The sequence below is a fragment of the Cornus florida genome, unplaced genomic scaffold (assembly GCF_030987335.1).
Source record: "Cornus florida cultivar Cherokee Brave unplaced genomic scaffold, ASM3098733v1 CherokeeBrave_3.0.0_Hap2_Chr03, whole genome shotgun sequence".
Classification (NCBI taxonomy): domain Eukaryota; kingdom Viridiplantae; phylum Streptophyta; class Magnoliopsida; order Cornales; family Cornaceae; genus Cornus; species Cornus florida.
The window spans coordinates 32,058,424-32,085,355 of NW_026775573.1; the positions used below are offsets into that span (position 1 = coordinate 32,058,424).

At 34.3% G+C, this 26,932-nt stretch overlaps 1 protein-coding gene across 1 annotated transcript; it reads right to left on the reverse strand.

The window, feature by feature from the left end:
- LOC132300167 (K(+) efflux antiporter 3, chloroplastic) lies at nt 1-24,345 on the reverse strand. Its single transcript, XM_059797148.1, has 19 exons — nt 24,071-24,345; nt 22,515-22,901; nt 20,790-20,891; nt 17,319-17,399; nt 16,108-16,209; nt 7,920-7,997; nt 6,958-7,026; nt 6,727-6,777; nt 5,022-5,135; nt 4,810-4,911; nt 4,579-4,713; nt 4,089-4,270; nt 3,873-4,008; nt 3,375-3,446; nt 3,195-3,296; nt 2,042-2,203; nt 1,515-1,604; nt 1,251-1,412; nt 1-577 (listed from the first exon to the last, which is right to left on the reverse strand). Exons 1-19 carry the CDS (start codon nt 24,119-24,121, stop codon nt 281-283), a joined length of 2,475 nt encoding a protein of 824 aa, XP_059653131.1. The 5' UTR covers nt 24,122-24,345; the 3' UTR covers nt 1-280.
- Between the last annotated feature and the right edge of the window lie 2,587 nt (nt 24,346-26,932).

Sequence of the window (26,932 nt, forward strand, 5' to 3'; positions counted from 1 at the left end):
TAAATGAATAATAATAATACTTTCCATTGAAAAAAAATGTTCTCATCAATTCAATTATATACATAAATGTGTGGTTCTGAAAAAAGTTGAACCTGTACCAAATCATTAAGACATTTCATTGTCTAATGTAAACACTGCTACAGTATGACCATACCACTCTCTCAAAGACAAAACTGACAATGCTCAAACACCATCAAGCTTTTATGCAGACACAGCATTGTGCATGAGAAGCATGGTTAAAGCTTTCGAGCCCTGATGATCACTAGCTTCAAAGACATGTTTAAGGTCCTTCGTTGGTAGTTATGCAACGTATCGACGGATCTACTACCATTTTCTCCTCCTCAGCATCTTCAGAGCCAACTGCAGAACCGTTCTCAGAATTCAATTCACAGTATAAAACCCCCTTGCCTTCGAGATCGTCGGATTGACAGAGCTCACCATCAATCTCTGATTGATCTACTTCTCCCGGCAACCTCAAGGCGTAATCTCTCTGTGTCTGGCTCACTCTCAACATCGTGTCTCTGGTTGATACTGATGGTTTGGGTGTTTGGGAACCAACCAAATCTGCGACTCTCACCTTGTCCAGCAAAATATTTTTTCAGTCAGAAAATATCCGATTGCTTAAGCGACAAAATGTACTACACGACATGCAATTACGGCATAGAGATGCATGAAACCAAGAGAAGTAAAACACAATAGTGCATGGCATGACACTGTACATTAGGGTTGCAGATGCTATGATTTCAGAAAACTTCAAATATTCCATGATTTCAGAAAAACTCAAATATTCCATGATTTCAGAAAAATTCAAATATTCCACCTATGTTCAATCAATAACCTCCAAAATATTCTGGACATATTCGTGTCTGTTGCTATTATATCACGGAACTTATGGATCCCATGTGCTTAGAAAGGAGCATTTTCACATTTATCTAAATTTGGAAACCTATCACAATCTGTTGAGTTGCTTGAGCCTAAAAATGATAAAGTCAGATGACACAAAACGATCCATCTGTCAGATCCCTCTTAAAATATCATGTAAAAATCAGATAGTCCACAAAATGGAAAAGCAAAAAGACCCATACAGAAAAGAAAATAATAATAATAATAATAAGAACATTCTACAATGCTCCTAAAAGTTCCAACTAACAAGAAATCAGGAGAAGCAGGAGCCTGATGCAACTTTAAGCACATTCTTGGTTTGTATAAGAAGGCTACTACACACAACACACGCATGTATATTTTAGTACCTGCAATGGCTTCATAACATCAGCTTCTTGATCATCAGTCTTGCTAAATTCTTCTTGAGCTTGTAGCTCCATAGAGTCTCGAACAAGCTGACTGAGAAAGGTTACATCATCAGACATGACACCAAGCCCTTTCAAAAGCTTAGAGCCAAGCTGCAAACTCGTCTGCAGGAGGAATAAATTGGAAAAAGTCACAGTGCTCAGGCAACATACAAGGAAAAATTTTCATTGTAAAACCTAATATCAAAGGAGAGTCAATTTTGATACCTCTGCATTTTCAAGAATAGCATCTGTGGCACCTGCTTTTTTCAGATCTAAAAGATGTTTGAGGTCTTGAGCTCTGGCATATACTGGGATCTGCTAAAATAGAATTTCACCAGGAGATTAGTTATTAAAAGAGAAAAGAAAAAAGAGTTTCACCAGGAATTTAACAAATTAAAAGAGCTTCAACAGAAATTGACACCATATCCCATTTGCTTATTACAAAGTTTCATGGAATTTAAAAATCAATGCAACAAACCTTGGCCATAACTAAATGTTCTGAATCAAAGAGGTCAAGTACATATACAGTGAGGACAAGAAGGTTTCACTCAATGAAAGGGACAGAGGTTTCATAAGCTTTCCCGAACAAAGTTGGCAGCCCCAGGTAGAAAACAGATGACAAAATTTTAAACAACTATTTGTCCCAAATGTTCATGGTCCATCTGCTTTCTGTGACTTCAAATATGGACATAAACTACTGTGCGTGAGCATGTGTGTCTCAGAGAGAGAGACAGGGGGAAGGGAAAAAATACCGCAGGGAAGGCAAGCCGAATCCTCTTTACAGCCTCAATTGTTCTCTTCTTCTCGGTGTACATGACCATTACAGCTTTTGGAGAAGATATACCAGCAGATTGCAAGACAGCTGGACGTGATCCATCACCATAAAGGATTGGAAAACCAAGTTTCCTAGATGCCTGTTGTGGTTATAGTGAAAAACTTTTAATGTCAATCACTTTATTATTTTTGGGCATGTAAAACAGAAGAACTATTTTGTAATTAGAAGATTTGATTCTACAAAACCACTTAAAGTTACAGTTAGATGCAAAATAGAAGTTGGCAAGGACTCTTTACAGTACTCATGAAAGGCAATAAATTCTTTAAAATATTTCCAGAAAAGCACAACTCTGGCACAAAATAAATTTGACAATTCTTTTTGACACCTAATTTCCACGGTTGGCATGAGCAACAAATTGCAACCTCATAAGTATAGCACAAATCATGCTTTATGTGGAAGGTTACTTTGTAATTACTTTAACCTAATGCAATCCTTGGAGGCTTCTAAAAAAACTGTTCTCAAACTTTCTTCCAACTTTAATTATAAACAAACATCCATATACAATTATAAATAGAGACTCAAAATGATATCATTGAACAGAAACACAAAAATACATAACACGTATATGCATATGCATATACCAAAAGATAACAATTTTGAAATAAAAAATCATCAGTACATATATCAAAGCCATGATGTCTGGAATTGCATGTCTAACACCAAAATTCTAGAGGCACGCATTTGATGGATCTAATATTTCAATCAAAAAAGTATTGTCAGATTCACTCATCCGACCTCTCAAAAGAAAATGAAAAAGTGGAGCATTCAATTGGCCCAGATTGAAAAAAGTATTGTCAGATTCATTCATCCGACCTCTCAAAGGAAAATGAAAAAGTGGATCATTCAATTGGCCCAAATATTAATGAAGTTTCCTATGCATGACAAACTAAACAGTGTGGTTCCTGCAAGTTTTACGTGTATTTCGTATGGCAAGGACAATATCCACTTTAAACTCATGTTATTAAAAATTTTCCTACGGCCCTTGAGAATTTTTTTAATTTTAAATCAACATCTAAACACGTGACTCCAAGAATTTAAAGGCAAGCAATGTGAATGAAAATCTCACTGACCTTGACCACAGACGGATCAAGATCAAAAGCCACATAAGGCGATCCCACAACATTGTCATCAACTCCAGAAGCCAATGGAGTAGACAAGAAATTCGCAAGGACCTGTACAACAGAAAGAAGTCAAGAGTGGAGAACTACTATTCCGGAAAATCTAGTGTTCATAGTATAATAATACAGTACCTGACCCATTTGCCCAAATCCAAGGATAACTACTGGTTCACTTGCATCAAAATTCACCATATCAGCAGTTTTCTGTCATGATTTGAATTTTCAATTATAGCAAAAGAATTTAAGGAATAAACTAAATTAAATCTGGATGTGAGAAAATCCTAATTATCTACCCAAATTCCAGTAGGAGTAGGTTGTACAAAAATTGTCACAATGTGAAAAAGGGTAAACGACCTCCTTAATTACTGATTTTCATGATCCTAACCCTTTCATTTCTCAACTTCCTTTTTCCACAAGTCACGTGTTTCTTTACTAAATCATAATCATATTACAGCTTTCCAATAATTAGTTTGGTTAACTTTCTGATATCTGAGACTTGCATTGGAGCAGTGGAGCCATGAAATAATAATTACCCAACTGCAATAGTGGCGTATCATGGTTACCTCCAGTTTTCTCATTTACAATAAAAAATAAAAGACTGATAACTAAGAGTACAAATTAATAACTTACATCATCTTCATCATACTTCTCACCAATAAAATCAGCAGCCTTTCTTCCAACATCATTAAGCAAAGGGGTTAGAGCCATTGACAACACAACAACAATTATGAGCAGTTTATTCAGCTCAAGTGGTAGTACTCCAAGCCTATAAAAAGAGGATATTATGAGCAGCTTTCAAACACTACATGCACTCATGCGTAGCAAGAATGTGACGTCACAACTGACCTGTTCGCTAGCGAGAAAACTACAAAACCAAACTCGCCTCCTTGGGACAAAAGTAATCCAATTCTTACACTCTCTTGTATGGTTAGTCCAACACGGGGACCTATTGCTGTTATAATTAGTGTCTTGATAACAATTAAACCAGCCAGGAGTGAAAGCACGTTGGGCCACTCTCGGAAAAGAACCTGCACAAGGAAAAAAATGAATGTATAAAAATGTAGCAAAGGATGAATGTATAAAAATGTTTCTCAATTTTTAAATCTAAAAGTAAAATGGTATGGAAAAAATATACACTGCACAAAGCAGTTTTTAGGTAAACATGTTATAAGAAATTTTTAATTTGTCTTTTGCCTAGACAATAAATCATGGGTCAGTACAAAAATATGCAGCTACGCTACATATTGATCAATTTATCATCATGTCATGCATGGGGACAAAAATGAACAGTACAGTAACAATAAGTAAAATGCATGGCATTAGAAAATAGATGTACCTGCATGTCAATAGAAGTCCCAGTAGTTACAAAAAATAACCCAAGAAGTAAGCCTCTAAAAGGCCTAATATCGGCTTCGATCTGTGTTCGGAAATTTGTTTCCGCTAATAGTGCCCCGGCCAAAAATGCTCCAAGCTGCACATGTAATCAAATTCAATAATTACAACAACTGATCCAATTGAATGATACTAGTTCCATCCATTTTCCATATTTGAGAAAGATATATCGAACCGTGTCACTGAAGCCCAACTTCTGTGTTATAAGTGAAGTTCCAGCAACTGTCAGAAGGCAGAGAGCAACAAAAGCTTCTGAACTCCTTGCTTCTGCAACAAACTGGAAATGATAAACTTCATTTAGTTTTTTGCAGCACATAATAACATGTCTTTGGAGCCTTTTTTTGGTGCGCGCGCGCGCGCGCGCACGTGTGTATCTATGATGCATACCTCAAAAACCCGCCTAAGAAGGTATTTTCCTCCAAGAGAAAGAAGACCCAGTCCTCCTAAAGCCTTCAAACTTTCTTTAGCAAGCATTGGCCAAATACTTCCCTCGACCAGATTCTGCAGAAAAAAATAGTTAGCAATAATAAAACATGGAGGCTTAATGAATAACTTCATGTATCGAATGAGAAGTCAACATAATTAAATCAAAGGGAAATCGTGGATTAGTTAAAAGGAGAGTTCAATTAATGCGCAGAAAATGAATTTCAATATATCTCCCCATATAAGATGAACATGCAAACAAAAGATTTGTGGTGCCATGAGATGATTAATGATAAAAATGGGCTGCAACCTTTAGCCTACACCGCCAAAGAAGGTAGACTTCCGTATACTTGTTAGAAGGTTCCGGATATATCAACTGGCTGTAATAAAACAGGAATCCGATGTGGCACTTTGCTATCTAAGCATGGCACCCAGTTACCCACTAGCAGTTAGTTCAAAGTTGGTACATAAGAAATGTGACAAACAAACTAATTGTTTATGGTTACGTTACCACATTATTGCGGTTATTTGATTTAGTGGAATGCATTGGCACATTGTGGGAAGAAATTAATAAAATAAAATAAAAAACCTACTTCTCCATTGATTCTTTTGACCACATAGATCCCGTGGGATCATGTAGTTTTAAGGTAATAAATACTGAACTACATATTTACTAGCCTTGGCCTCCAAAACTTAGTTTGGTTTGAGGAGTACTGAAGTCCAAACTACATATAGCGCTGTGCAGTGCGACAATCAGCTTGCAGAAGATGATACAAATCTGATGGGAGAATTGCAACCATGGAAAGTCCAAGTGGCAGATCCAGACTCCTATTTGCCATCAAACGTAACCTGAAGGAGTGTTGGATCACACATTGCCAATTCCGGAGCATAAGCTCAGAACAAGCCAAAACAACTTTGCAGTAGAGGTGAAAGATGGCCTCCATTAGTTCTAATCTTAGATAACTTGTCTAAAACCACAATCCAAGCCATTTTAGAACATAATATTTCCATAAAATTCAGTCACCATTTTGATTCCTCAACCCACCTTATTTTTAATCCATGAGAAGCAGCCAACAATTCAGCCGCCAAATTAGTTCCTTTACCCAGGTTACTGTAAGGCCATAATGCATAGCCAGACCTCAGCCACCAAAATTGAATCACCACATTTGATCATCTAACCATGTAATTTTTAGGCCATGAAAAGTACCTCCAGAGTGGGCTCTCACTCAATGTATATTGAACTAGAGTGAAGCAGAACTCATATTTCTGAGAATATTTAAGCTCACTCAAAAGGCAAATTTTATTTTATACTTATCAGTTATCACCAGTATAATATCCTAGAATTAAGTTAATTATAATGAAACACATATTTCATAAAAGGGTTCAAAACATAATAGAGAAATGTATAGATATGCTTCTATGCAAGATGCTGAATACATAAAGGGATTTTCCTAACCTTTTCTTAAATAATGAGAGTTGAAGGGAAGCTTCATTTAGTAATACAATTAGTTAAATAATTTGAAACAGAGTAAGTTAGTTACCAAAACCTTAGAAAGCAAAAAATTAACAACATCAAACCTATGTCCATGAAGAAAAACAAATTATTTTCTAAAATAAATTAAATTTATTTCGTAAGAAGTTAAATTTAAACATTTCAAGTTTTTCTTACCTGACTCTCGAGCACTGGAAGTATGACTAAGAGAGGGACAACTGCTATGTCCTGCAAATATCAAGTAGTAGGGATCCAAAAAGGTTATTGACTTGATACTTTTTGACGCACTTTGCATGACCTGTCCTATCCAATACAGAAAGAAAAATAAAACGAAATATAATAGCATTATGAACTAAACAGAAGAATTTCAAATTGATGTCACCAATTCTCATAAAAATCGAATGCAACCTGTAGTAGAAGTATCCCCAGAGTTGCTGAGCCAAATCTAGTTGGAAGTTCACCCTTCTCTGCAAGAAGCTACATAACATACTAAGTGAGAATAACCAATTATATCCAACCTTATTAGCAATAATCTGTATTTTCATCAACATGAGATACATTATAAACTGTAAATTCAATCATATGGAGCACAAACTTTTCTTCTTCTTTTCCATTTTAATTGGCAACAAAAATTTATTAGAACATATGAAAGACTAAAAGAACCCTGATACACATCTCAAATGAATCAGGAGAACAAAGAACAAGAAAAGGAAGTAATTTAACTAAAACCACACACGAAACCTAAAGAGTAAGAAATTTCACTATAATAACTAGAAACAGCTTAGCCGTCAACCCCAGAGTCTGCTTCACTGTTATGTTCACTATGATGTTGGTACCTTATCTTCACTATGATGTTGGGTATATATCTACTTATCTACTCAATGTTAACACCTGGAATGAGAAATCATACAAACAGGTCAAAACTAAACCCAATTAAGTTTAGATATGACAAATGAAAAATGGAACTTAATTTGTCCTGGAAATTAGCGCTGCTTATTGTGTAATTGATTCCAAAGTACTTTCTCTTTTTTGCACAATATTTTTAAAAAATCTTGTCATATCATTGAAAGCTTTCAAGTGCATCACACAATACAAAAATCGAGAAGTATGAAGAAACAAAAAAAAATTTATTCCTATGGTGTATAGTTTGATAGGAATGAATAAGACTAATAAAGGGATTTCTATTTCAAGTGTACATTGTCCATATTACCTTTAATGAAAAATTTGAAAAAGGAGATGCTTCAAATATTTATTCAAAGCTTTCCTATGGTTTGGAAAGCCTGAACTAGCTTCATTAGGGCCTATGCCAGCATATAGAAAGCAACTAGTCCTACCACAAAATAAAGTCTTGATCACTAAAATTAGATTACCTGCAGAACAAAAGCTGAAGAAGACAACGAAAGAGCAGCACCAATCACTACAGCCTCATCAATGCTTCTGATATTTACCTACAGTCCATTCAAACCAGTATTAGTGAAGCTGAATAATAAGAAGGGAATCACAAAGAACACAAGCAAGATGGTCTTCATAGAACAAGGCATTCTTTAACATGTAGTCTAAACCACCCAGACCCAGCTGCCACATCATAGCTTCAAATCGTAAGAACTTGATATACATTCTTTTGAGTCATTCTCTGGTAGCTTAAGCTTTTGAGGCAAATGATTTTCTAACAGAGGCCTTGGATTCAAACTCTCACCCCCTCTTGGGACACAGAGTCCTCGCTGGTCTGACCTGCATGGACTTGTGCACGCCCCCCATTTCTGGATGGGGATTGGTTCTGATACCATTTGGCACGACCCGCCCTGCACCATGTAAATATTGTCCGCTTTGCACAAACTCCTCTCAGTGTTCACGGTTTTGCTCAAAATGTGTCTACATGGTTAGGGGGTGCCCGCACATATAAATCCCAGGAACTTCTCCCCCCAAGTGTGAGTTTGGATATGTTCTGCCCATAGTTGCTACAGATGTGCCTAGGCTCCAAAAAAACCCCAGACTTATCAAGGATCAGGAGGAAGGGCTCAACCTAATAAAGCCAGGCTAACATAAAGCCCTCAGGCTGCCCCCAGGCTTGCGCTTTTCAGTGGACTCCAGGCTCAAAAAAAGCGTGGCTAATAACTTTTGTCATTCCTTCATATCATATTCTGTGTTTCTTTAATAGAACATGGATTTACATAATCTACATCAAATCAGGGTCATATTCAATGGATCATATTGTTTAATCTAATGTCTGTTTGCACTACTTTTTTCTCAACTAAAAAGAAATTAAAAAAAAAAAAAAAATTTTTGTTTGCACTACTTAAATTAAATGCGTCCTGTGCTTGATGCTTGATTTTCATCATAATAAAATAAATATTTAAAATAACATGATTATTGCTTTTTATTGGTGCAATGTTTAATATAATAAATGCTTGATGCTTGATTTAGTTAATGCATATGGATAAAGAAAGGATTTAAGCTCATTTTATTCTTTTTAATATTCATTTCTATTAAATACGCACTTTACTAATCAGGCCCGCGCCTAACATTGCACCTTGCGCATAGGCTCCAGGATTTCTTGGCGCCTTAGTGCGCCTTGAGCCTGTAATAACTATGCTTTTGCCTATTGTATTTGTTGTTTGGACACTATGTTCTGTTTGTTAATTTGATTGCCTCTCCTTGTTTATTGGTGGTATCACGTGAGGGAGAATATGAGAATTAGATATAAATTTCCAGGCGCATTCCTTCAAAGCTTAAACTTCTGAGAAAATACCCACCAGAACCAACGCTCACCTTGTTAGAATACCACTAGCCTTGAAAGCTTAAACTATTAATGAATGAACCTAATAATGTATATCAAGCTTTCACAACATTCTTTGCATAAAATTCATTAATTAATGGAAGTTCGTAAGGCATGCGGAATTTTGAAACCAGGACATCAAATCTTATGCTGGAAAATCTGAACTTCAACTTCAGTTCAAACATAGGTCACCACAACAAAAAATTCATTTCCAACACTGTACAGAAGTATGAAATCAAATTACAACTTACTCAACAGCAAGTTGTGTGCATGAGCCAAAGGACAAAGAAGTAGAAAAGATGAATGATCCAAAACTAAATTCCAAACAATTCACTTTGATGCTACTTTTCTTTCTTTTCAAAATTCATCTCATGAAAGATTGCATCTGGATTCGTACCGGTACTTCTAACGATTATAACTACATTATTGCTTGTGATTCTACTTTCCACATCACTTATACTGGAACTGCAGGTGCCAATTCTCAAAAGCTCCAAAACAAAAAAGACACACGGGATAATAAATAAACTTAGTAATACTTTATTAATTTTAATTAATATATACTAACTACTAAATAATTAATTGTATACTTGTTATAAGTATTAGGAGAAAAATGCAGAAAACCCCTTAAACTATTTTCTTTTTGCAAATACCTTCGACCCAACAAAAAAAAAAATCATAAACTAGAAATTTTTGCAAATTGGGCCATGATGTTAGGTCAGTAATTACATTAAACTACCAAAATACTCATAAATTATGTAGTTGTGTGAAGGGTCTGTCTACCATATATCCATCTGATAGAGTTACAGCTTGTGCCATAGTTTCTAAATGGTAACTTAAGTTGACCTTTTCTGAGATGTATCAAAACCACAACGTGTTCTCCTGTTATTTAAAAATTACAGTCAGACAATTCCGTTGATGGTATTAACATAGCTTGTAATTTTACTATTTTAACCATAAGTTATGTCAATCCTCATTTAGGAAAAATTAAAAAAATTAACATAAAGACGAAAAATCTTTCATACCATTTTATTTCTCTCTCTAAAACTCTCTCTTCCCTCTTTACAGAACTCTTTAATCAAAACCCTCAACTACTTAAAAACAAAAACACTCACCCCACCACTATATATAAGACTTCCCGTCATATATTAGGGTTTCGACTTTGCTTTCTTTGTTTTCATGTGTTACTCTCTTCATCCAATATGTTTGTGATATATGTTTTTCATTTCATTAAGGTCACAACTATTTTTTTGAGAGTAATGGAAGACGCTAGGAATTAAGTTTCCGTTTGATGATATTGAGAGGAGTAATTTTCTTTCACTTTTTTTTTTTTGGGGGGGGGGGGGGGGGGGGGGGGAGTTAAAACTTGAATTATATTTACCAAATTTGGAGATAAAAGATCAGTGGCAGTAATTGAAAGGTGGTCTTCATCAGTCTGATGCAATAGGGTTTTCTCACTCTGCACCTCATCGATGGAAAACGTTTAATACATTCACCTGCACGAAGAAGAAGACAACTGAGAAGATGTGATGACCCTTGATTATTGATGCGACAATAATTTTGGTTTTAAGGGTCCTCACTTTCCTAAATAGTTGTTGTTCTCAAACCTACTTTTCTGGATTAGTGATTTACGAGACAATTGCTCTTGAAGAGTGAAAACTCATTCTTCTTCTGAATGAGCATGGGGATTTCTTTAACAAGTCAGTATCCCACTAGCCCTGCTAACTTTACTGTCCTCCTTTCCTTTTCTCTTATTTCCATGAGAAACTTTAGAATCTCAAACATATTAAATTATGATTTTAGCATCACCTGACAATTTCTTTCAAAGAAAATGAAAAATATGGTAAACCCCATGGGGTTGGCTTAGTTGGAAAAAACTTGAGCCCTGGTGCCTCGTGAAGCATCAGGCCTCAGGATCGATTCCTGCTAGGTGCAAACAATTCCTTGGAGAGGGGGTGTACCGTGTGTGAGTACCAACTAGGAAAAAGAATAAAGAAAAAATATATCTATGGTAGCCAATTGTGTGGAGACTTCTTTGTGTTGATTTACAAAATTTGCAATTTTTGGAAATTATATAGATGATATTATATGTTTCATAAAATTTAACTAAATTTGATTAATTGGTATAATAAATTAAGTGGTTACATTGAGGGTAGTTATGTCATTTCATAACTACTGAATGGGGTTAAGAGGGTAACAAAGTGTTCACACACATTTCAAGGGTAAAGTTAATATTTTGATTATTTATTTTCCTGACATGAGTGAATTAGGTACTTGACAAAGGGAGACCGAAGTATGTTTGACAGGGAAGGTCACTTAATTTTTTTAGTAATGGGGAACACGCAGCAATTCCGATAAACCTCAGGGGAGGTTAGTGTAATATTCTTTTCTAAATGAAACAAATGACCTGTCCTTTACAAAATGACCAGACTATCTAATATATTCTTCTCCGCTTAAGAATCTTAATATATATATATATATATATATATATATATATATATGTATGTATATATATACATATTTATACACTAACCTCAGGGTAGGTTAGTATATATATGCCCATAGGTGCTCTAAAACAAATGAACACAGATGAAAAGGAGCGCAGAGGTCAAATAGAAGTGACTAATGACATCACTGACTGCCCCCAAGTATTGTCCACCTTCACCAACCTCTATCACTTCCTCTTTTGGTGCAATGAGGAGCTCTAATCTTGGAAATATCCTGTAAAAGAAACTCACCTGTCCAAAAACAGAGCCTCCCCATTGACCCACCTCACAAATAATTGAGGTCCATATCGGCACGAATCTCTACCACAGCACCACTCTCGAATTAAAATATATATCTATATGTATATAAATATAAAAAGCAAAATAAAAAACTTGACTCCGATTAAAAGATAACCGTTAAAGCAATTGCAGTAATTACTGGAGGCTGTTCTAAAATGGCAACTTGAATGCAACTAGAAACAATATTTTAATGTAGACAAAACCATAAAAAGTTGTTCCAAAAACAAATAAGGGTTTAGATTTATAACAAAATAACAAAAATTTCAAGCGTCGAGAAAAAGATCAATATACATTCAACTTCTCAACATCAAATTACATTCAACAACCCATCAAGATTCAAGACAATTTCTTAAACAGTGCCAAAAACATTGTGAAACGGATATTGTCAATTAAAATCTACCAACTTTTATGTAATCAATCAATCTTCAATAACAAACACCCTAAGCGTGCAGATTTGAACCAAGAAGTCTCACAAGAAAAAGAGGGGAAAAGGGAAACAAAAAGGGGAAAAAGAAAAGTAATGGAGTATATTATTGACACAAACATATAAGGTTTTCTAATTGATGAGTTCGAGAATCTAAATAAATTTGCAGAAGATCGTGAATCTCGAAATGGGTTCTTTTTATATGAGATATACAGGGAAAAAACGAAAAAGAGCTACATGAATAATGGAAAATCGAAACTACTAGAACCAATCATTCCTAATTTGCCCATCTTTGGAGCTCGGTGCTAGCACCTCTGAATTGAAGCTCCCACTCTACCTAAAATCCCTGCTGAAGAATGACAATTTCATTCTCAATTTTCAAGATTCTCTATCCACCTAGACCTCCAGTGTTAATGTCCCCCTTTCTTTTTGCCAACTATCTTACTACTTGCATGAGAATGGGATGAGATATCAAAGATTGAAAAGGTGGACAGTGGTGGAGTTTGGAGGTGATGGAGGGAATATGCAGTTTGGATGATTAAGATGAATTGGCTCAGTTAGAAACAAAGAGAATGATTGTGAGGTTTGATGGGCTGTGATATAAATACGTGTGTGTGTGTGTGTGTGTGTGTGCGCGTGTGTACGTATACAATATATATATATATATATATATAAAGAGAGAGAGAGAGTAGATAGGAGTAAATTACATTATTTTAACTTAGGATAAATTTGATAAATATATATATATATATATATATATATATATATATATATATATTACTAACATGTCAATTTTTTTTATTTTTTATAACAGGTCAGTTTCATAATGTGGATCATTACAAATGGATCAAAGACATTGTGGTCATTCAAAGAGTAAAATTGTCATAATAGCAAAAATATTAGTCATTTATATCAAACATGACTATACTCCTTCCAAACTCAAGAAATTCTGATGACTACAAATGGAGAAAAACAAAGAAGTGATAATTTGGTGATCGTAGACCCCATGGCTCTAGAAACCATGGACTCCATGGATTCCAGTATGAGAGGCAAGAGATTCATGATATCCTTCCTGTTCTCGAGATTTCAATGAACATGGACTCCATGGCTCCGAGTGACAGAGATGCAATATGACAACAACATTAGATTCTAGAGAGAGAGAGAGAGGCAATATTATGGTTCTAGGATGATTGTCATCAAGTGTCCTACTAACCATGGTGAATATAATGTGCCCATTCTCCACCGAAGCAATTCTTTTTCTAATTGAATCAAACTCAATGAAAAATCAAAGCAAACTCTCTATGCAAACTCCGGCTACAGGAGAGTTAATAATGTGAGTCCTTTTCAGAGCAGGCATAAGAAGTGGCTCGAGGAGTTGCACAAAAATTGGAATCTCCAGCTTTGGGAAACTGGACGCGAAGACTTGGGATTTTGCACTTGGGAAAGAATTGCAACATTGAGTCACCTGTGTCCCTTAAAACTGAATTTCAACAGATTTAAACTAAGGTTATCAAATAGACAACATTGAGTTATCAGTGAGATATATATTTTGTAATTGGCTAATTTCGCTGTCAAAACAAGTCCGATCAAGTTGTAATTCTGAGTTCAAAATTCAAGTTTGAGATCGGAAGTGGAATTGAAGAGTTGTTCGTGATCAATAGCTTGGCAACTTCGAAAAAGGTAAGAACAATACCTTAGGAAGTTTAGTTAGAATGTGAGGACACTTGCATGCATTGCATGTTTTCAAAAATAAGCGTTGCTGAAATTTTTCCAAGTGTAAAAGTTTTCAGTTCAGAACTTCAGGTCTGGCCAACTTGAACCGGTTCAAAAGCAACTGAACCGGTTCAAGTGTTAAAGCTTCGTTTTAAAAATAACACATTGGCCAACTTGAATCGGTTCAAGTTCTGCAGCAGTTTTTGGTAACTTTGTTTCAAACTTCCTATTTTGTAGACTTTCTTCTAAAACCTTATGCACGAAATTGACTTATTTTCCAAGTTCAATTAGGGTTTCAAAAGTCTATATAAACATATCTTCTCACTTAGGGTTGTGTGGCTTTTTGCATTAAAAATCTGATTTTCATTAAAAGCCTTATTATGAGATTTTTAAGAATATACACACTATATACACACGGGTGAATTTCGGGTGTTGTTCAAATCCTAATCGTATTCAAGTCTATTAAAGATTGCATCTACAACGATTAGAGAAAGCAGATCTTATTTCTTATACAACAAAATCATATTCGAAGAAGAAGAATTTCATATCACACTTTGAAGGGATCAAGGCGCTTGAGGAGTGTTGTTGATCTACCAACAATCCTTCTACAAGGTTCGAGGCATAAGTCTGAAGTCGAGAGCTGTTGGAAGGGAAGTCGCAAATCAGGGACGTTCAGCGGATTGAGTCATGGTAGAGCGAAGGGGTTTGAGTCTGAGTCAAAGTTCGGTGTACTTTGCTTCATACATAGTGGATCTTTTTACGCTTGGGATAGCAGACAAAACCTCGAGGTTTTCCAATTGGTTTCCTTGATAAAATCCGTTGTCACTCTAAACTTTACTTGCTTTTAATTTCTGTGATTGTTTAAATAACCGGTAATTTTAGTAGAGTAATTCCTCTCTCAAAACAGTTTTAAAAAACTCAAACTTTCCACAACCTATTCCGCTGCACAACTCACATTACCTATGTCCCTTAAAACTGAATTTCAACAAATTTAAAATAAGGTTGTCATTGTCTATTCGATGCGGGGACAAACTTATCTTTCTCGTATAGGAGGGAAATTTAGCTTTCCCCATAGTTAAATGCTTACACAATTCTATATTCATTGGACTGAGATAGGCCCTATTAAGGACCATTATTGGACCAACTTTTTTTAAACCTGAATTATGCCCAACCTGACCCCGATTAGAAAACCTGCAACCTGGTACGAATCAGGCTCGAAAACCAACTGGGCCACAGGCCCAGCACGGGCTTCACACAATTTCTTTGGCCAGGCCCAGCCTGCACGTTAACTGGTCAAAGCCGGTCAAGCCCCTGTCCAGGCCTAAAATCTTACGTTGGAGGGAGCTGGCGCATTTGTGGTCCCTATGTAGAAGTATACGCTAAAAAATCCTTAGTTGATTCTACAAAGATCCATTGATCTAAAGACATAAAATAACTAACAACAGCATGCTGCTTGATATAATAACGTATTCAAATATTAAAATTTTCAATGCACAAGGTCCATAAAGCAATGAAGCACATACGGCATTTGTAAGAATTTGCTTCCACGAAACTGAAACGAATAGCAACACCGTAGATTCTTCTGCAGCCTGTTACCTCAAAAACAACATTGGCCTAAGTCTAATTTTGACTCTTACAACCACTATTCCTATCAAGAGTTGTGGAATACAATGAGACGGAAGATGCTCAAAACACCATCTAAATCAAAGCCAGCTTAAACACATAAAATCCAACTAATGTCAATGCTTGCCGCATTTTGACGGAGTTCCAACCCAAAAATATGGCAGAGCAAAACAATGGTAGTCCATTTTACAATTAAGATTAAGGATGCATTAAAAGGGGGAAAAAAAAAAAAGACTCACCAAATCAGGCCTTGAATGAAAAAGGAACTCCAAAATTCTTGTTCCAATAGCCCCATTTGGTGGAAGTTCAAATGCCGTGAAAGCAAGAGTACATAATACAACCTTCAAAATAACACAAGCCAATAAAAATAAGGCAACAAATTCAAAAAGTTGCCTAGAATTTCTAGGACACATGATATTTTCCAGCAAAACAGTAATATAGTCAAAAAGTTGACTAGTAATACTAGAATAGTTAATATTTTCTTGCAAAACAGCTTGTAACATGTGTAGAAATTAAAGAAAACTAAACACAGAAGAAAATAAACAGCAAGCACATGCATTAAAATAAGATCTGACAATGGTAAAGCCATGGGATGATTATCTGAATAACCTTTTCATTAAGAAAAAAGGATATGAACTCGACACATTTGTCGTGTCATTTTTTGGCACAAGCCTTTGTAACAAAGTTAAAGCGCACGATGGACATACAAGATTATAAACAACAAGCATTTATACAAAATGACATCTGCAAAGGTAAAGCCATGCCATAATTAGCTAAATCAACTTTCTATAAGACAAACTTGCGGGATCTTCTATAAACTCCCACAATAAATTTGTCATGTTACCTTTTGGAACAAGACCCCATCATATAAGAAATGCATGATAACAACAAAGGATGATCATAGATATAGGTTACACAGCAAAAGTTGTAGCTGTTATGTGGCAAGACATCCAATGAGGGTGACAGGAGCCAGCGTATATTGCATATTAAACGAGTATTAAGGTTTTTGTCAATGTATCAGGAAACAAAATCAAGGCTTTCAATAAAAAGTCATGATGCTTATTAACTTATGAAACTTTACATGATGACATAACCAAACTGCAGGTAGGTCGAATTTGGACATGACAAGCTGCATTATGCAGCAGTTGTTGGACCCAAACCTGAGTTTTGAGCTTTCTGAAAACTGGAGAAGAAAGGTTATATGTGAAAACCTGATTGGTTTTGGGCATGACAAATAGGCCTGCTGTGTTATCTGTGTTTGATCCAAAGACTTTGACCTTTATTTATCATATCATACATACCTCAATAACTTAATAGAACCTATTCCCACAACTTGAGGTCAACTTTTAATAGTGATGCTCAACGGATAGAGATATTATATTCAATATGATTTAATTGTCTCCTCGACACCAAGATACAATCAGAATTTTAGTTTTTGTCAACACCATACCTGAGTTAGTCCCATCCCAAAGGCGAATTTCGCAAGAGCTTTTAAACGTGCAAGTGAAAGCTCCAAACCCATCTCAAACAGCTGCAAAGAAACATTTAATGAATATGCATAAGAGAACCACAAGATCTTAATCACATTAAACTACCTATTTTTGGATGATCAATAATTACAAGGAAGAAATAGCCACAGAAAAAGTGGATAGAATACAATGCATACTGCAGAAACCATCTCACATGTTTCCAAATCTATATAAGCTCACTGAAAAAGCAGTTCTTCCATAGCCATTCAAATTACTCTTGATGCCCTAACAGCTAACATTCAGTAATATGGAAACGCTCAAGCAAAACATAAACGATCCAAACCCGATTTAAAATTAGGAAATCCATGATGTCACCATAGGATGTTACTTCTTTAAGATTATTTCATTAAATTACTCTTTTGTTATGTCACCTTATGATGTTACTTCTATAAGACAATTTCATTAAAAAAACACTTTTGTTATTTTCTTTAGTTAAAATATTAGTTTATTAAAGACCATTATCCAATGTGGTCCTCATTTATGAAGGATGCTAGGAGGGTAGACTTGGTACAAACCTAACCTTTCACATATATATATATATATGTGTGTGTATATTTTTTTTTCCTAATTGGTACTCACACACACATGCCTCCACCGAGGCTCGAACCCCTGACCTACCTTTGGGAAGTAGGAGCTTGGCACCGCTAGGCTACTAGCCTATTGGTTAACCTTTCACATAATTCACACAAAGTTGCAAACTTGCAGTCCTTAACCTCAAAACTGCAAGCCAGTATTCTCACACTTGGCAATATGAGCTACACCAGGCAATGAACTCTGCAAATATCACTCCTATATTGTTAGGAAAATATTAGAGTTATATTATGATTAAAATAGGAAGTCAGTAACACTTATCAGAAGTAGGAGGCCTATCACCTCTCCAAAAAAAAGGATGAAGAAGCAATTGTTAGGAGATTCATGCTGGCTGGAAGTGGGAGGTTCCTCCATTTAAAATAATTTTGGAATGGGTAACTCACACCACATTAGCAAGGAACTACTGACCGGAAGAAAATTATCTAAAATGAATCAAGGATGACAGAAACAAATGGACTTTGACACCAAAAGATAACAACTAAGAAAATACTTGACAAGTGCTGCAACAGTATTTAGTGCCTCAATGTGAAAGTGAAAGAGATACTCAAAGTTGCACAAATTATTGTCGTATTAAAAAATGAGCCATACTACCAAAGTTTGTGAGAGAATGATTGAATAACGACCAAAACTTGAAGCAACATCATCTGGGGTAAAATAGAAAATATTTTCATTTTTATGTCTAGAAGGTCAATGAAAGAAGTTTTTTACTTACTAAGGAGACCTTAGAGTTGTGAAAGAACAAGAAAAACCTTCGTCTGACTTTATAGACTTGACAAAAGCCTATAACAGGGTCTTTAGAGATGTATGGTTGGTTTTAGGAAAAAACAGAGTCACAAGTAGTAACACGATAAGGTACATGTTTGATAAAGCTGTAACAACCACAGCACAAGAAATGAGCAAATTCACGATAGGTATTTTTATTGTTTTTTATTTTTATTTTTTTGGCTGTAATTTATGGATAATTTAACTGTACAGTAGACATGTTCTGTATGAGATACATAGTGTATCCTATTTCCTTGTAATATTTTCATTGATGAAACTAAAGTAAGGTTAAATACTAAATCAGAAGTCAAGAAGAAAAGATTTAGAATTAACATGGTTTAAGATAAGTAGGACTGAAATGGAGTAAAAAGAATGCAACTTTAGCTTTCCCCGAATTACAAATGGAGAGAAACTATCGACTAAAAGTCAAGAGATACAAAAGAGTGAATGCATTTTTACATAGGCTTTATTATTCATAAAGAGTGAAATAATATACAATTTGTTTTATAATATACAAATTGGACAGCTAAGAAATAACATTTTTTATAATGAGTGCAACCAAAAAGTGGTGTTGAGATTGATCTGTAACAAGAAAGACTGGATAAATCTAAAAATGAACACGTTCGTGAAATGGTAAAAGCAGCACTAATTGAAGACAAAATAAGAGAAAACCAACAAAGATAGTTTGACAATAAAAAAATTGAGAGCAATATTTAGCGTTGAGAAAAGAAAGACATGGTAAACATTGAGGTGATGTCAAGGGAAGAGTGACATGGTTCACGTAATGGTTGATGCCAGGTGAAAAGGAATACCAGATTTAAAATAGTTGTGTGAAAGACATGACAGTATGTGACTATGACCCTAAATAGAACATAATGGTGAGTAGTACGCCATGCTAATGTGCCTAGGATGATCCAAACCTCAGGGTCATGCGCTGATGAGCACATTGAACTATCCATGTGGCTGAGAGCCCTCACAGCCCAGGCATTCATATAGTCCATTTCGCAAAGTCCATATGGCTTTATTGAGTTGTATGTAATCGCACTTTCCTCTGCTCCATTTTAAAACCCTATGCACATCTTCATACACCTAAATATGTGCCAAAGTGGCTAAAAAAGGACATCTTCATACGCCTAAATAGTCCATTTCGCAAACCTCAACTATGTGGAGTCCACTAAACAAACCTCTTTCACCATTCAGCCCTATCAAATATCATATCTCATTTAAACATATGTAATAGCAAGTCTTCCTCGTTTCTATGATATTTCAACAAACTAAAATTTATAGATGAAGCATTTGTTAGACTTCAGTGCACATCACAACCATTATATAAAAATTTCCTCAACTAGTCCTCAATTAATACCACAAAAAGCTACCATGTGTAGCGACTTTAAATTCCTTAAATATGAAATGGTTTGCCTTCCCATCCTGTAAAATAATTGCATCCTTGTAGCACTGTCTAATCCAATGGCCCACGAAAGAGTATCAAATTCTTGAAAATGCGTACTCAAAACCCCACTACATCCCCCAAAATCTGTTTGAAGGACATCATGTGAACTTGTCAATTTCTGCATCTTTTCACAAGTAAATCCATCAATTCTATTTAATTTTTGTAATGAAATGATTTTCACAATATTTTATGAAGGTTAAAAGCTTTATACACCATTAGGATGTACATCTAGAATTAGATAATAGTTCTTGTGTGCCTTGCGTGGTACACTTCTTCAAAATTAGCATCACACAGACACACGCCCCTTACTCAATAAGAGAAGTTACAATTCATTCTTTTTCATTAAATTATGAAATGAGGGGATGATGATAAGCAATTACAATACAACAACAGCAACAAAAATAACAACAAAGGTGAAAGGTGCTAGCCTTTGCCAATAGAGACTCCAAGCACAGTTACCTAGGAAAGGCTATGATCAAATCCCACCTTCATCAAAACTAAGGGGTTCTCAAATCATGTAGGGGGGGTCTAGCACACTATAGCCTTTAACCAGAAAAGCAATAAAAATAAAGGAAGTGAATAAGCTTACCAAGAAGAGGATCCCCCATTCAGATAGAACTTTAACATCTGTAAGATTCCTAATCAAGCCAAATTGATTGAGCACGACCCCCGCAAAGAAGAAACCGAGTATCTGAAACCCATCAAGTACTATTCAGCATCTCTTATAAATCATATATTACAAAAACAATAAATTGATTAAACAACCCATCATGATTGAATTGCACAGTTTTCCAGATTTTCATATCCTTTAACTGAAGGTAAAATAATGTTCTTACATAACATAAGATCTCCCATACAAGTTCTAACCTCATTCTGGAATATCAATGCGAATTTACAGTATATACCTATACCCATGCCATGTCAGTTTGATATAGGTGTTTCCCATGATTTTAGGTATTTACGTACAAAGACATGTTCACATGGTACATCCTCATAAGTAGGGCACGGCATCAACAAGGATTTATCTATGTTGTTTACAAACTAGGAGTCAAAATTGAAGAGTTCAATTTTGATTTAAGTCCTCACTGGCTCACTACATCTCTGTGACAATAAATGGTCCAAGTGTTTAATACATTCTATCTTGTCGTTTTTCGGATAATTCTGTAGTCTTTAAGAACAATAAAACAAAGCTATATTTTATGTAAATCGCGTGTTCAAAAGTGTTCAAGATGCGTTAGCCAAGTGGTCAAATTTGAAATTTTAAACTGTAGACATGTTTAAAATGTTTAAAATGAGATGTGTTGATGTTTGATTTGTTCAGAACAGGCATTTCTACTCTATAGAAGTTTCGTGCTTCTTAGTACACCAAAGGCATGAACTAATCAATCTTTGCATGAACTGTGGACAACTGGTCTCTCTCTGTACAAATTTCGGTTTCAATTTAATTATCCTTCTTATTCTGTCTCCCTAAAACCATAACAATGTTCGACGGTGGCTTGACTGTTCTCAACAGAACAAACTTGAGACCTGTCGATCTCTCTGTGCCGCAATCTGACCACATAGTCACCGGAGCTCAGGTCCTCGAACTCGCATAATCTAGAGCTTCATCATCACTCTTTGGCCTAAAAAGGGCTAGCCTAGTGCACGAGGCTCCTGCCGTTGTGGGGTCGAGGGTCAGACGTACGCAGCCCTACTTCCGCATGGAGAGGCTGTTTCAGGTTTCGAACCCATGACCTCCAGGTCACTTTTCAGCCTCTCTTTTCAAAAAAAAAAAAAAATTGTGCGAAATTTTTTACTTAAAAAGGTTTCTGCAACTAGTGATGAGTTATACGATTCTATTTTTGAACATAACTTCCACAAATAAAGCCAAAGGGAGAAAAAGGATTCATGTGGCCAACCCCTTATACTAACATTTTGCGGATCTGCGTATTTTTTAGTAAAGTTTATAGAAGAATTAGTCTAATACAAACACACTCAATATAAGTTTTAGTGATGCTGGCCAAGGATGTGTGCTAAAAGAATAAACTCAAATAATTTAAAGTTCAAAAAAACATTTTAAGAATAAAAATTTTAATGAAAAAAATGCATGTATGAGTATGCTTTAATAACATTATACATACACATACAAGGATACATCTTGAATACCACACATCCAACATCCATGAATGCAAATATGTACATTATACATATGTGAATTTCTGTACTCATATGTGCAAATTCTGTACCTTGTGCGCGCGTGTGTGTAGCAACGAGTAAACAGGCATAAGAGAAAAAAAAGAGTAGAAAAAATGGGAACTACTAAAGTTAAGCTTACAGGGCTAGTTTTAATAATCTTGAAGGCAGGAACAACCATAACAGTCACACCCAAGAATGTCAAAGTATCCAATCCTAAGTCATTGATGACATCAACTGCACTGGCAACATCAAGTGCTGCATATATATGGAATCTTTCCCTCTGCGTCCATCTACAATTAGAGTAGAATCCTCGAGCACCAGAAAATGAGGAAGTTAACAAAGGTGTACCTTTAGACACATTTGGTGTAATATAAGACCAATGACTTATCCTATGATGTATGGTGGACAATCGAGATCGCACTAGCTCGTTACAAGCATATGGCATGTAGAAAATATGTCGATACAGATGTGAGAAAACATGAGAATTAGCCCTAACAGAGCTGGCCTGATTGACAATGTTGTATCCCTGCAAGTAAACAACCAAATGTGATGAAGTAACATTTGCGAATACTATGTACCTCCAAGAGTAAAAGATATCACATCAGGGCACATCCTTGTTTATTTTATATATAAAAAGTATGTATAACATCTTATCATAGTGGTTTGAAATGCATGAAACAGCAAAAAAATTAGATTGCTTCTAAAACAACCAAGAGTCATGCAGCCCTACATCCATGAAATGCAGAACTTATTGTGTTCCAAAAATAATTCCAGACAAATCCAATAAGCTAGATATGATGTGTGTGCACTGCACATCAAAGGCCCATCGAAATAATACAACATATTAATCAGCATTTGGCAAGTGACCAGTTTGCTTTTGAGGGCATCCAACTTTTGCATTCAAAAGCAACAAGTCACTGCCAAAATGGAAATGAAGCATTTCCTCCATTAACTTATAAATATTTTAATTCTATTTCAGAATTTACCACCTACATAAGATTTTTTGGACCGTATTCAAATTTAGAGAAGATGCTTGAAATAATTTGAATACCGATATGTGCAGGAAAAAAGAGTCATTTTTTCCAAGCATTATGAAGACATTTCAAATTTTCGTCCATCCAGATACTCTGATTTTTCTGTTCGGAAACAAGTACTGAACAAAAATTTTGAGAAATTTTAAACTTTTGAACAGCATGAGAAAATTGGATTTTCATGAAGTCCAACAAAAATTCAAAATTCAAATTAGATCCCATTTCATCAGAAATTTGCAACTACCCAATAACTCCTTTATACAACCTGTTTTAATCCATGGAGTATCCTATTACCTATACTTGGTTTACACTCCCATGTGGCCCTTATAGTAATCCAAAAGACAAATCGCCAATAAATATGTGTGATTTAGAAACATTTTTCAAACAACCCTAAAGAATTAGACAATCCTGTGCTTGTTTCTTGAGGAGAAGCAGGACATAAAGCATTCAAAATACTTATCGGGAACCCCAGATTCAGTAGCAAGAGTACCGTTACTGTAGTGAGCCAAAAGCTCTGCTACTTGATTTTGTTGAGTAATCTATTCATCTCGGTAACAAAAACAACCTTAAATTGTCTAATTTTCTTTCATTTAACATATCTTTTCCACAGTTTTCTCTACAAACAAACAAGGGGCAATAAGTAATTGAACATAGTTTTACGTACCTTGAAACCATGAGAACAAGCAATTGAATCCAACATAGTGATTATGCTCATGAAACAGTAATTGCTGGTTCAGAAAACATACGAGGCATTGCTTAATTTTCTGATAAACCCTAGTGTAGTTATAAATTGAGTTGTACGGATACTGAATGCTTCTAAAGGTAAAAGGAGAGGACGACGAATGACCACACGTTGAAGGAGTGTGGTGGTTTAGAGAGAGAGCGCGATATTTAGAGAGAGAGAATAGCGGCCATTTGTCTGTGCGGAGGAAACGGCAAAGTCTCCCTTATGCGAGAATTGGCTATTTTTTTAACTTCCAAATTCCAACGAAGCTGACGAATTTCCACGTGGCGGATTGATGATAAGTGATAACGGCTTTCGAGATTTTTCATATAAAACGGGTGGGTAAAAAGGTCCGGGTCAGTTTTTATTTTTACAGTATTTTTTTTTTTTTTTTTTTAAAACTTTTTATTCATATAAAGGTTTTTTTTAAGTGTTTTTATTCATAAGATTAATATATAAAAAAATCATTTGTTATTTTGTTAACAAAAGTTATATATGATAATTTTATTCAATTCTACCTCTATTTATAGGTTTCATGAAGTTGTAGAATTGTACCTTACTCCACCTTTGATAATTATTCAATTTATTTATGATAATTATATATAAATATATATCATAATTATCTTTTACTCACTTTCAAGTGAGTCTAGGTTTATTGGGTAATTTGACTTAACACGATTTTATTTTTTAGTATTTATAATTGGATAGAAAGTCTTTATTTTTTTTAATAATAGTATTAGTATAGATAAATAGATTTAGATATGGATAATAAAAAGATATAAATGAAAAGAGTAATTGCCTTTTAACCTGTTCTTCTTTATCAATGTTACTCAAGGACCTATAGGTAAAAAAAAGCGAGGGTGCATGACATTCATTGCCAAAAGGACATGAAGTAAACTTAGCAATATTGAAAGTGAAATAAATAAAGTAAAATATATTTCATTACACATATTTAGTTTGGATTAAAAAGACAAAACTTATATAGTAATACAATATTTTCTTGCAAGTATTTTTATAAGAACAACATCCATATATAATTTACAAAATATGAAAGTTTATAAGAAAAATACTAGCAATATGCACTTTGCTTAAACATTTCATCTAATCTAAACCTGGAAACCAAAATTTAACTCATGTAGCTAAGAGGCTTTTGTTTGTATATGACATGTATCTCCATTATTGAATAACCCAACTAGTTTGAAACCAATCAAAATTTAAATCAGGTCAAATTTTTTTTTTTTTTTTTTTCAAATTTGAACTCAAATGGTATTATAAAAACCAATAAAAGAAATTCTATGAGGTCCATTTTGTTTTCATGCAGGGTTTATCAAAAAATTATAAAATGCCTCATAATTTGAAAATGTACCATTTAGCAATGAGAACATGTACGAGGCATTGCTTAGTTTGAACTAAAATGATCTTTGTTCTCCATGGTTAGCAATCTTAACCAAGTGTTTAACAGACATGTGATTCTAATATTCTGTCACTTTTTTTTTTTTTTTTAGAATGTCTAATTTCTTGTTTCAGATCATCACAATTAAGAAACTTTTAGATTGATACATATTCAATGTCTAATATGACCTGATTCAATTTTTTTGTCATGCCCGTGAAAAAAGATATTTGAGATATCAAAATTTTAAGGGTAAAGTGCAAAAAAATTCCTGAACTAAATTTGAATTTACAAATAACCTCCCTGAACTATATTTTGTGCATAACTATCACATTTTGTTGCAACATAGTATTAATGACTATACTATATTTCATTAAATGACTATAATGCCCCTTCTTATTGAATTACATTTAATATATTTTCTCATCTAAATAAATTATGAAAAAAAATTATATTAATTTGATGACATATTCTCCATTAAATTTGCATAACTTAACCTTTAATTATTTAAATACACATATTTAGTATAAAAATTTTAAAAAATTTATTTACTTTTTAAATTTTTAATGAATATATTAGATAAAAAGAAGGTTTTTTTTTTTTTTTTTAAAAGTATTTTATTAATTTTTAATCAATATACTGTATGAAAAAGAAGATATTTTTTTTCGATAAAAATGTTTAAATTGGTTATAATAAGTTTTATTACAAATAATAAAGTTTTAATAATAAGTGAATCAATTTAAAAACGGGTAGTTACAAATCTATTTATCTTTTTTTTTTTAATGATAAATTGATACTATAATAAAATTAAGGTAAATAGTATAATTAATATTTACATAAGAGAAAAGATAATAAAATAATTTAATAAGAAATGAAAATTTTAATGAGAAAGGATAAAATAGTCTTTTGTGATGGGTTTGACCTTAATTGCAACAAATTAATCAATAGTTCATGGGGCAATATTTAGTACAGGGGGGTTATTTGCAAAAGGGCAATAGTTTAGAGGAGTTTTTTGTACTTTACCCAAATTTTAATAGCTAAAATGTGAACACTCAAAAATAGTTTAGGCAAAAGTAATTACAAATATGTTAATTTTTATTGTTCATAGAGACCAAATTACTGTAAAAATCTTACTTAAGAATGTAAAACTCTTACTTAAACAAAGTATTGCACGAACATCTTACTTTCTTTAAGTAAAAGTTTTACATTTTTAAGTATAGATTTTACATTATTTAGTAAATGTTTTACATTAGTGCAATTAACGTTTTGCATGAGTGCGGTGAAAATTGACATATTTATAATTACTGTTGCCTAAACTATTTTTTTTATGAGGTTATTTTTGAGTATTTACATTTTAATAATTAAATTTTCTTTCTTAATTTAATACTCACACACACATGCCTTCACCGAGA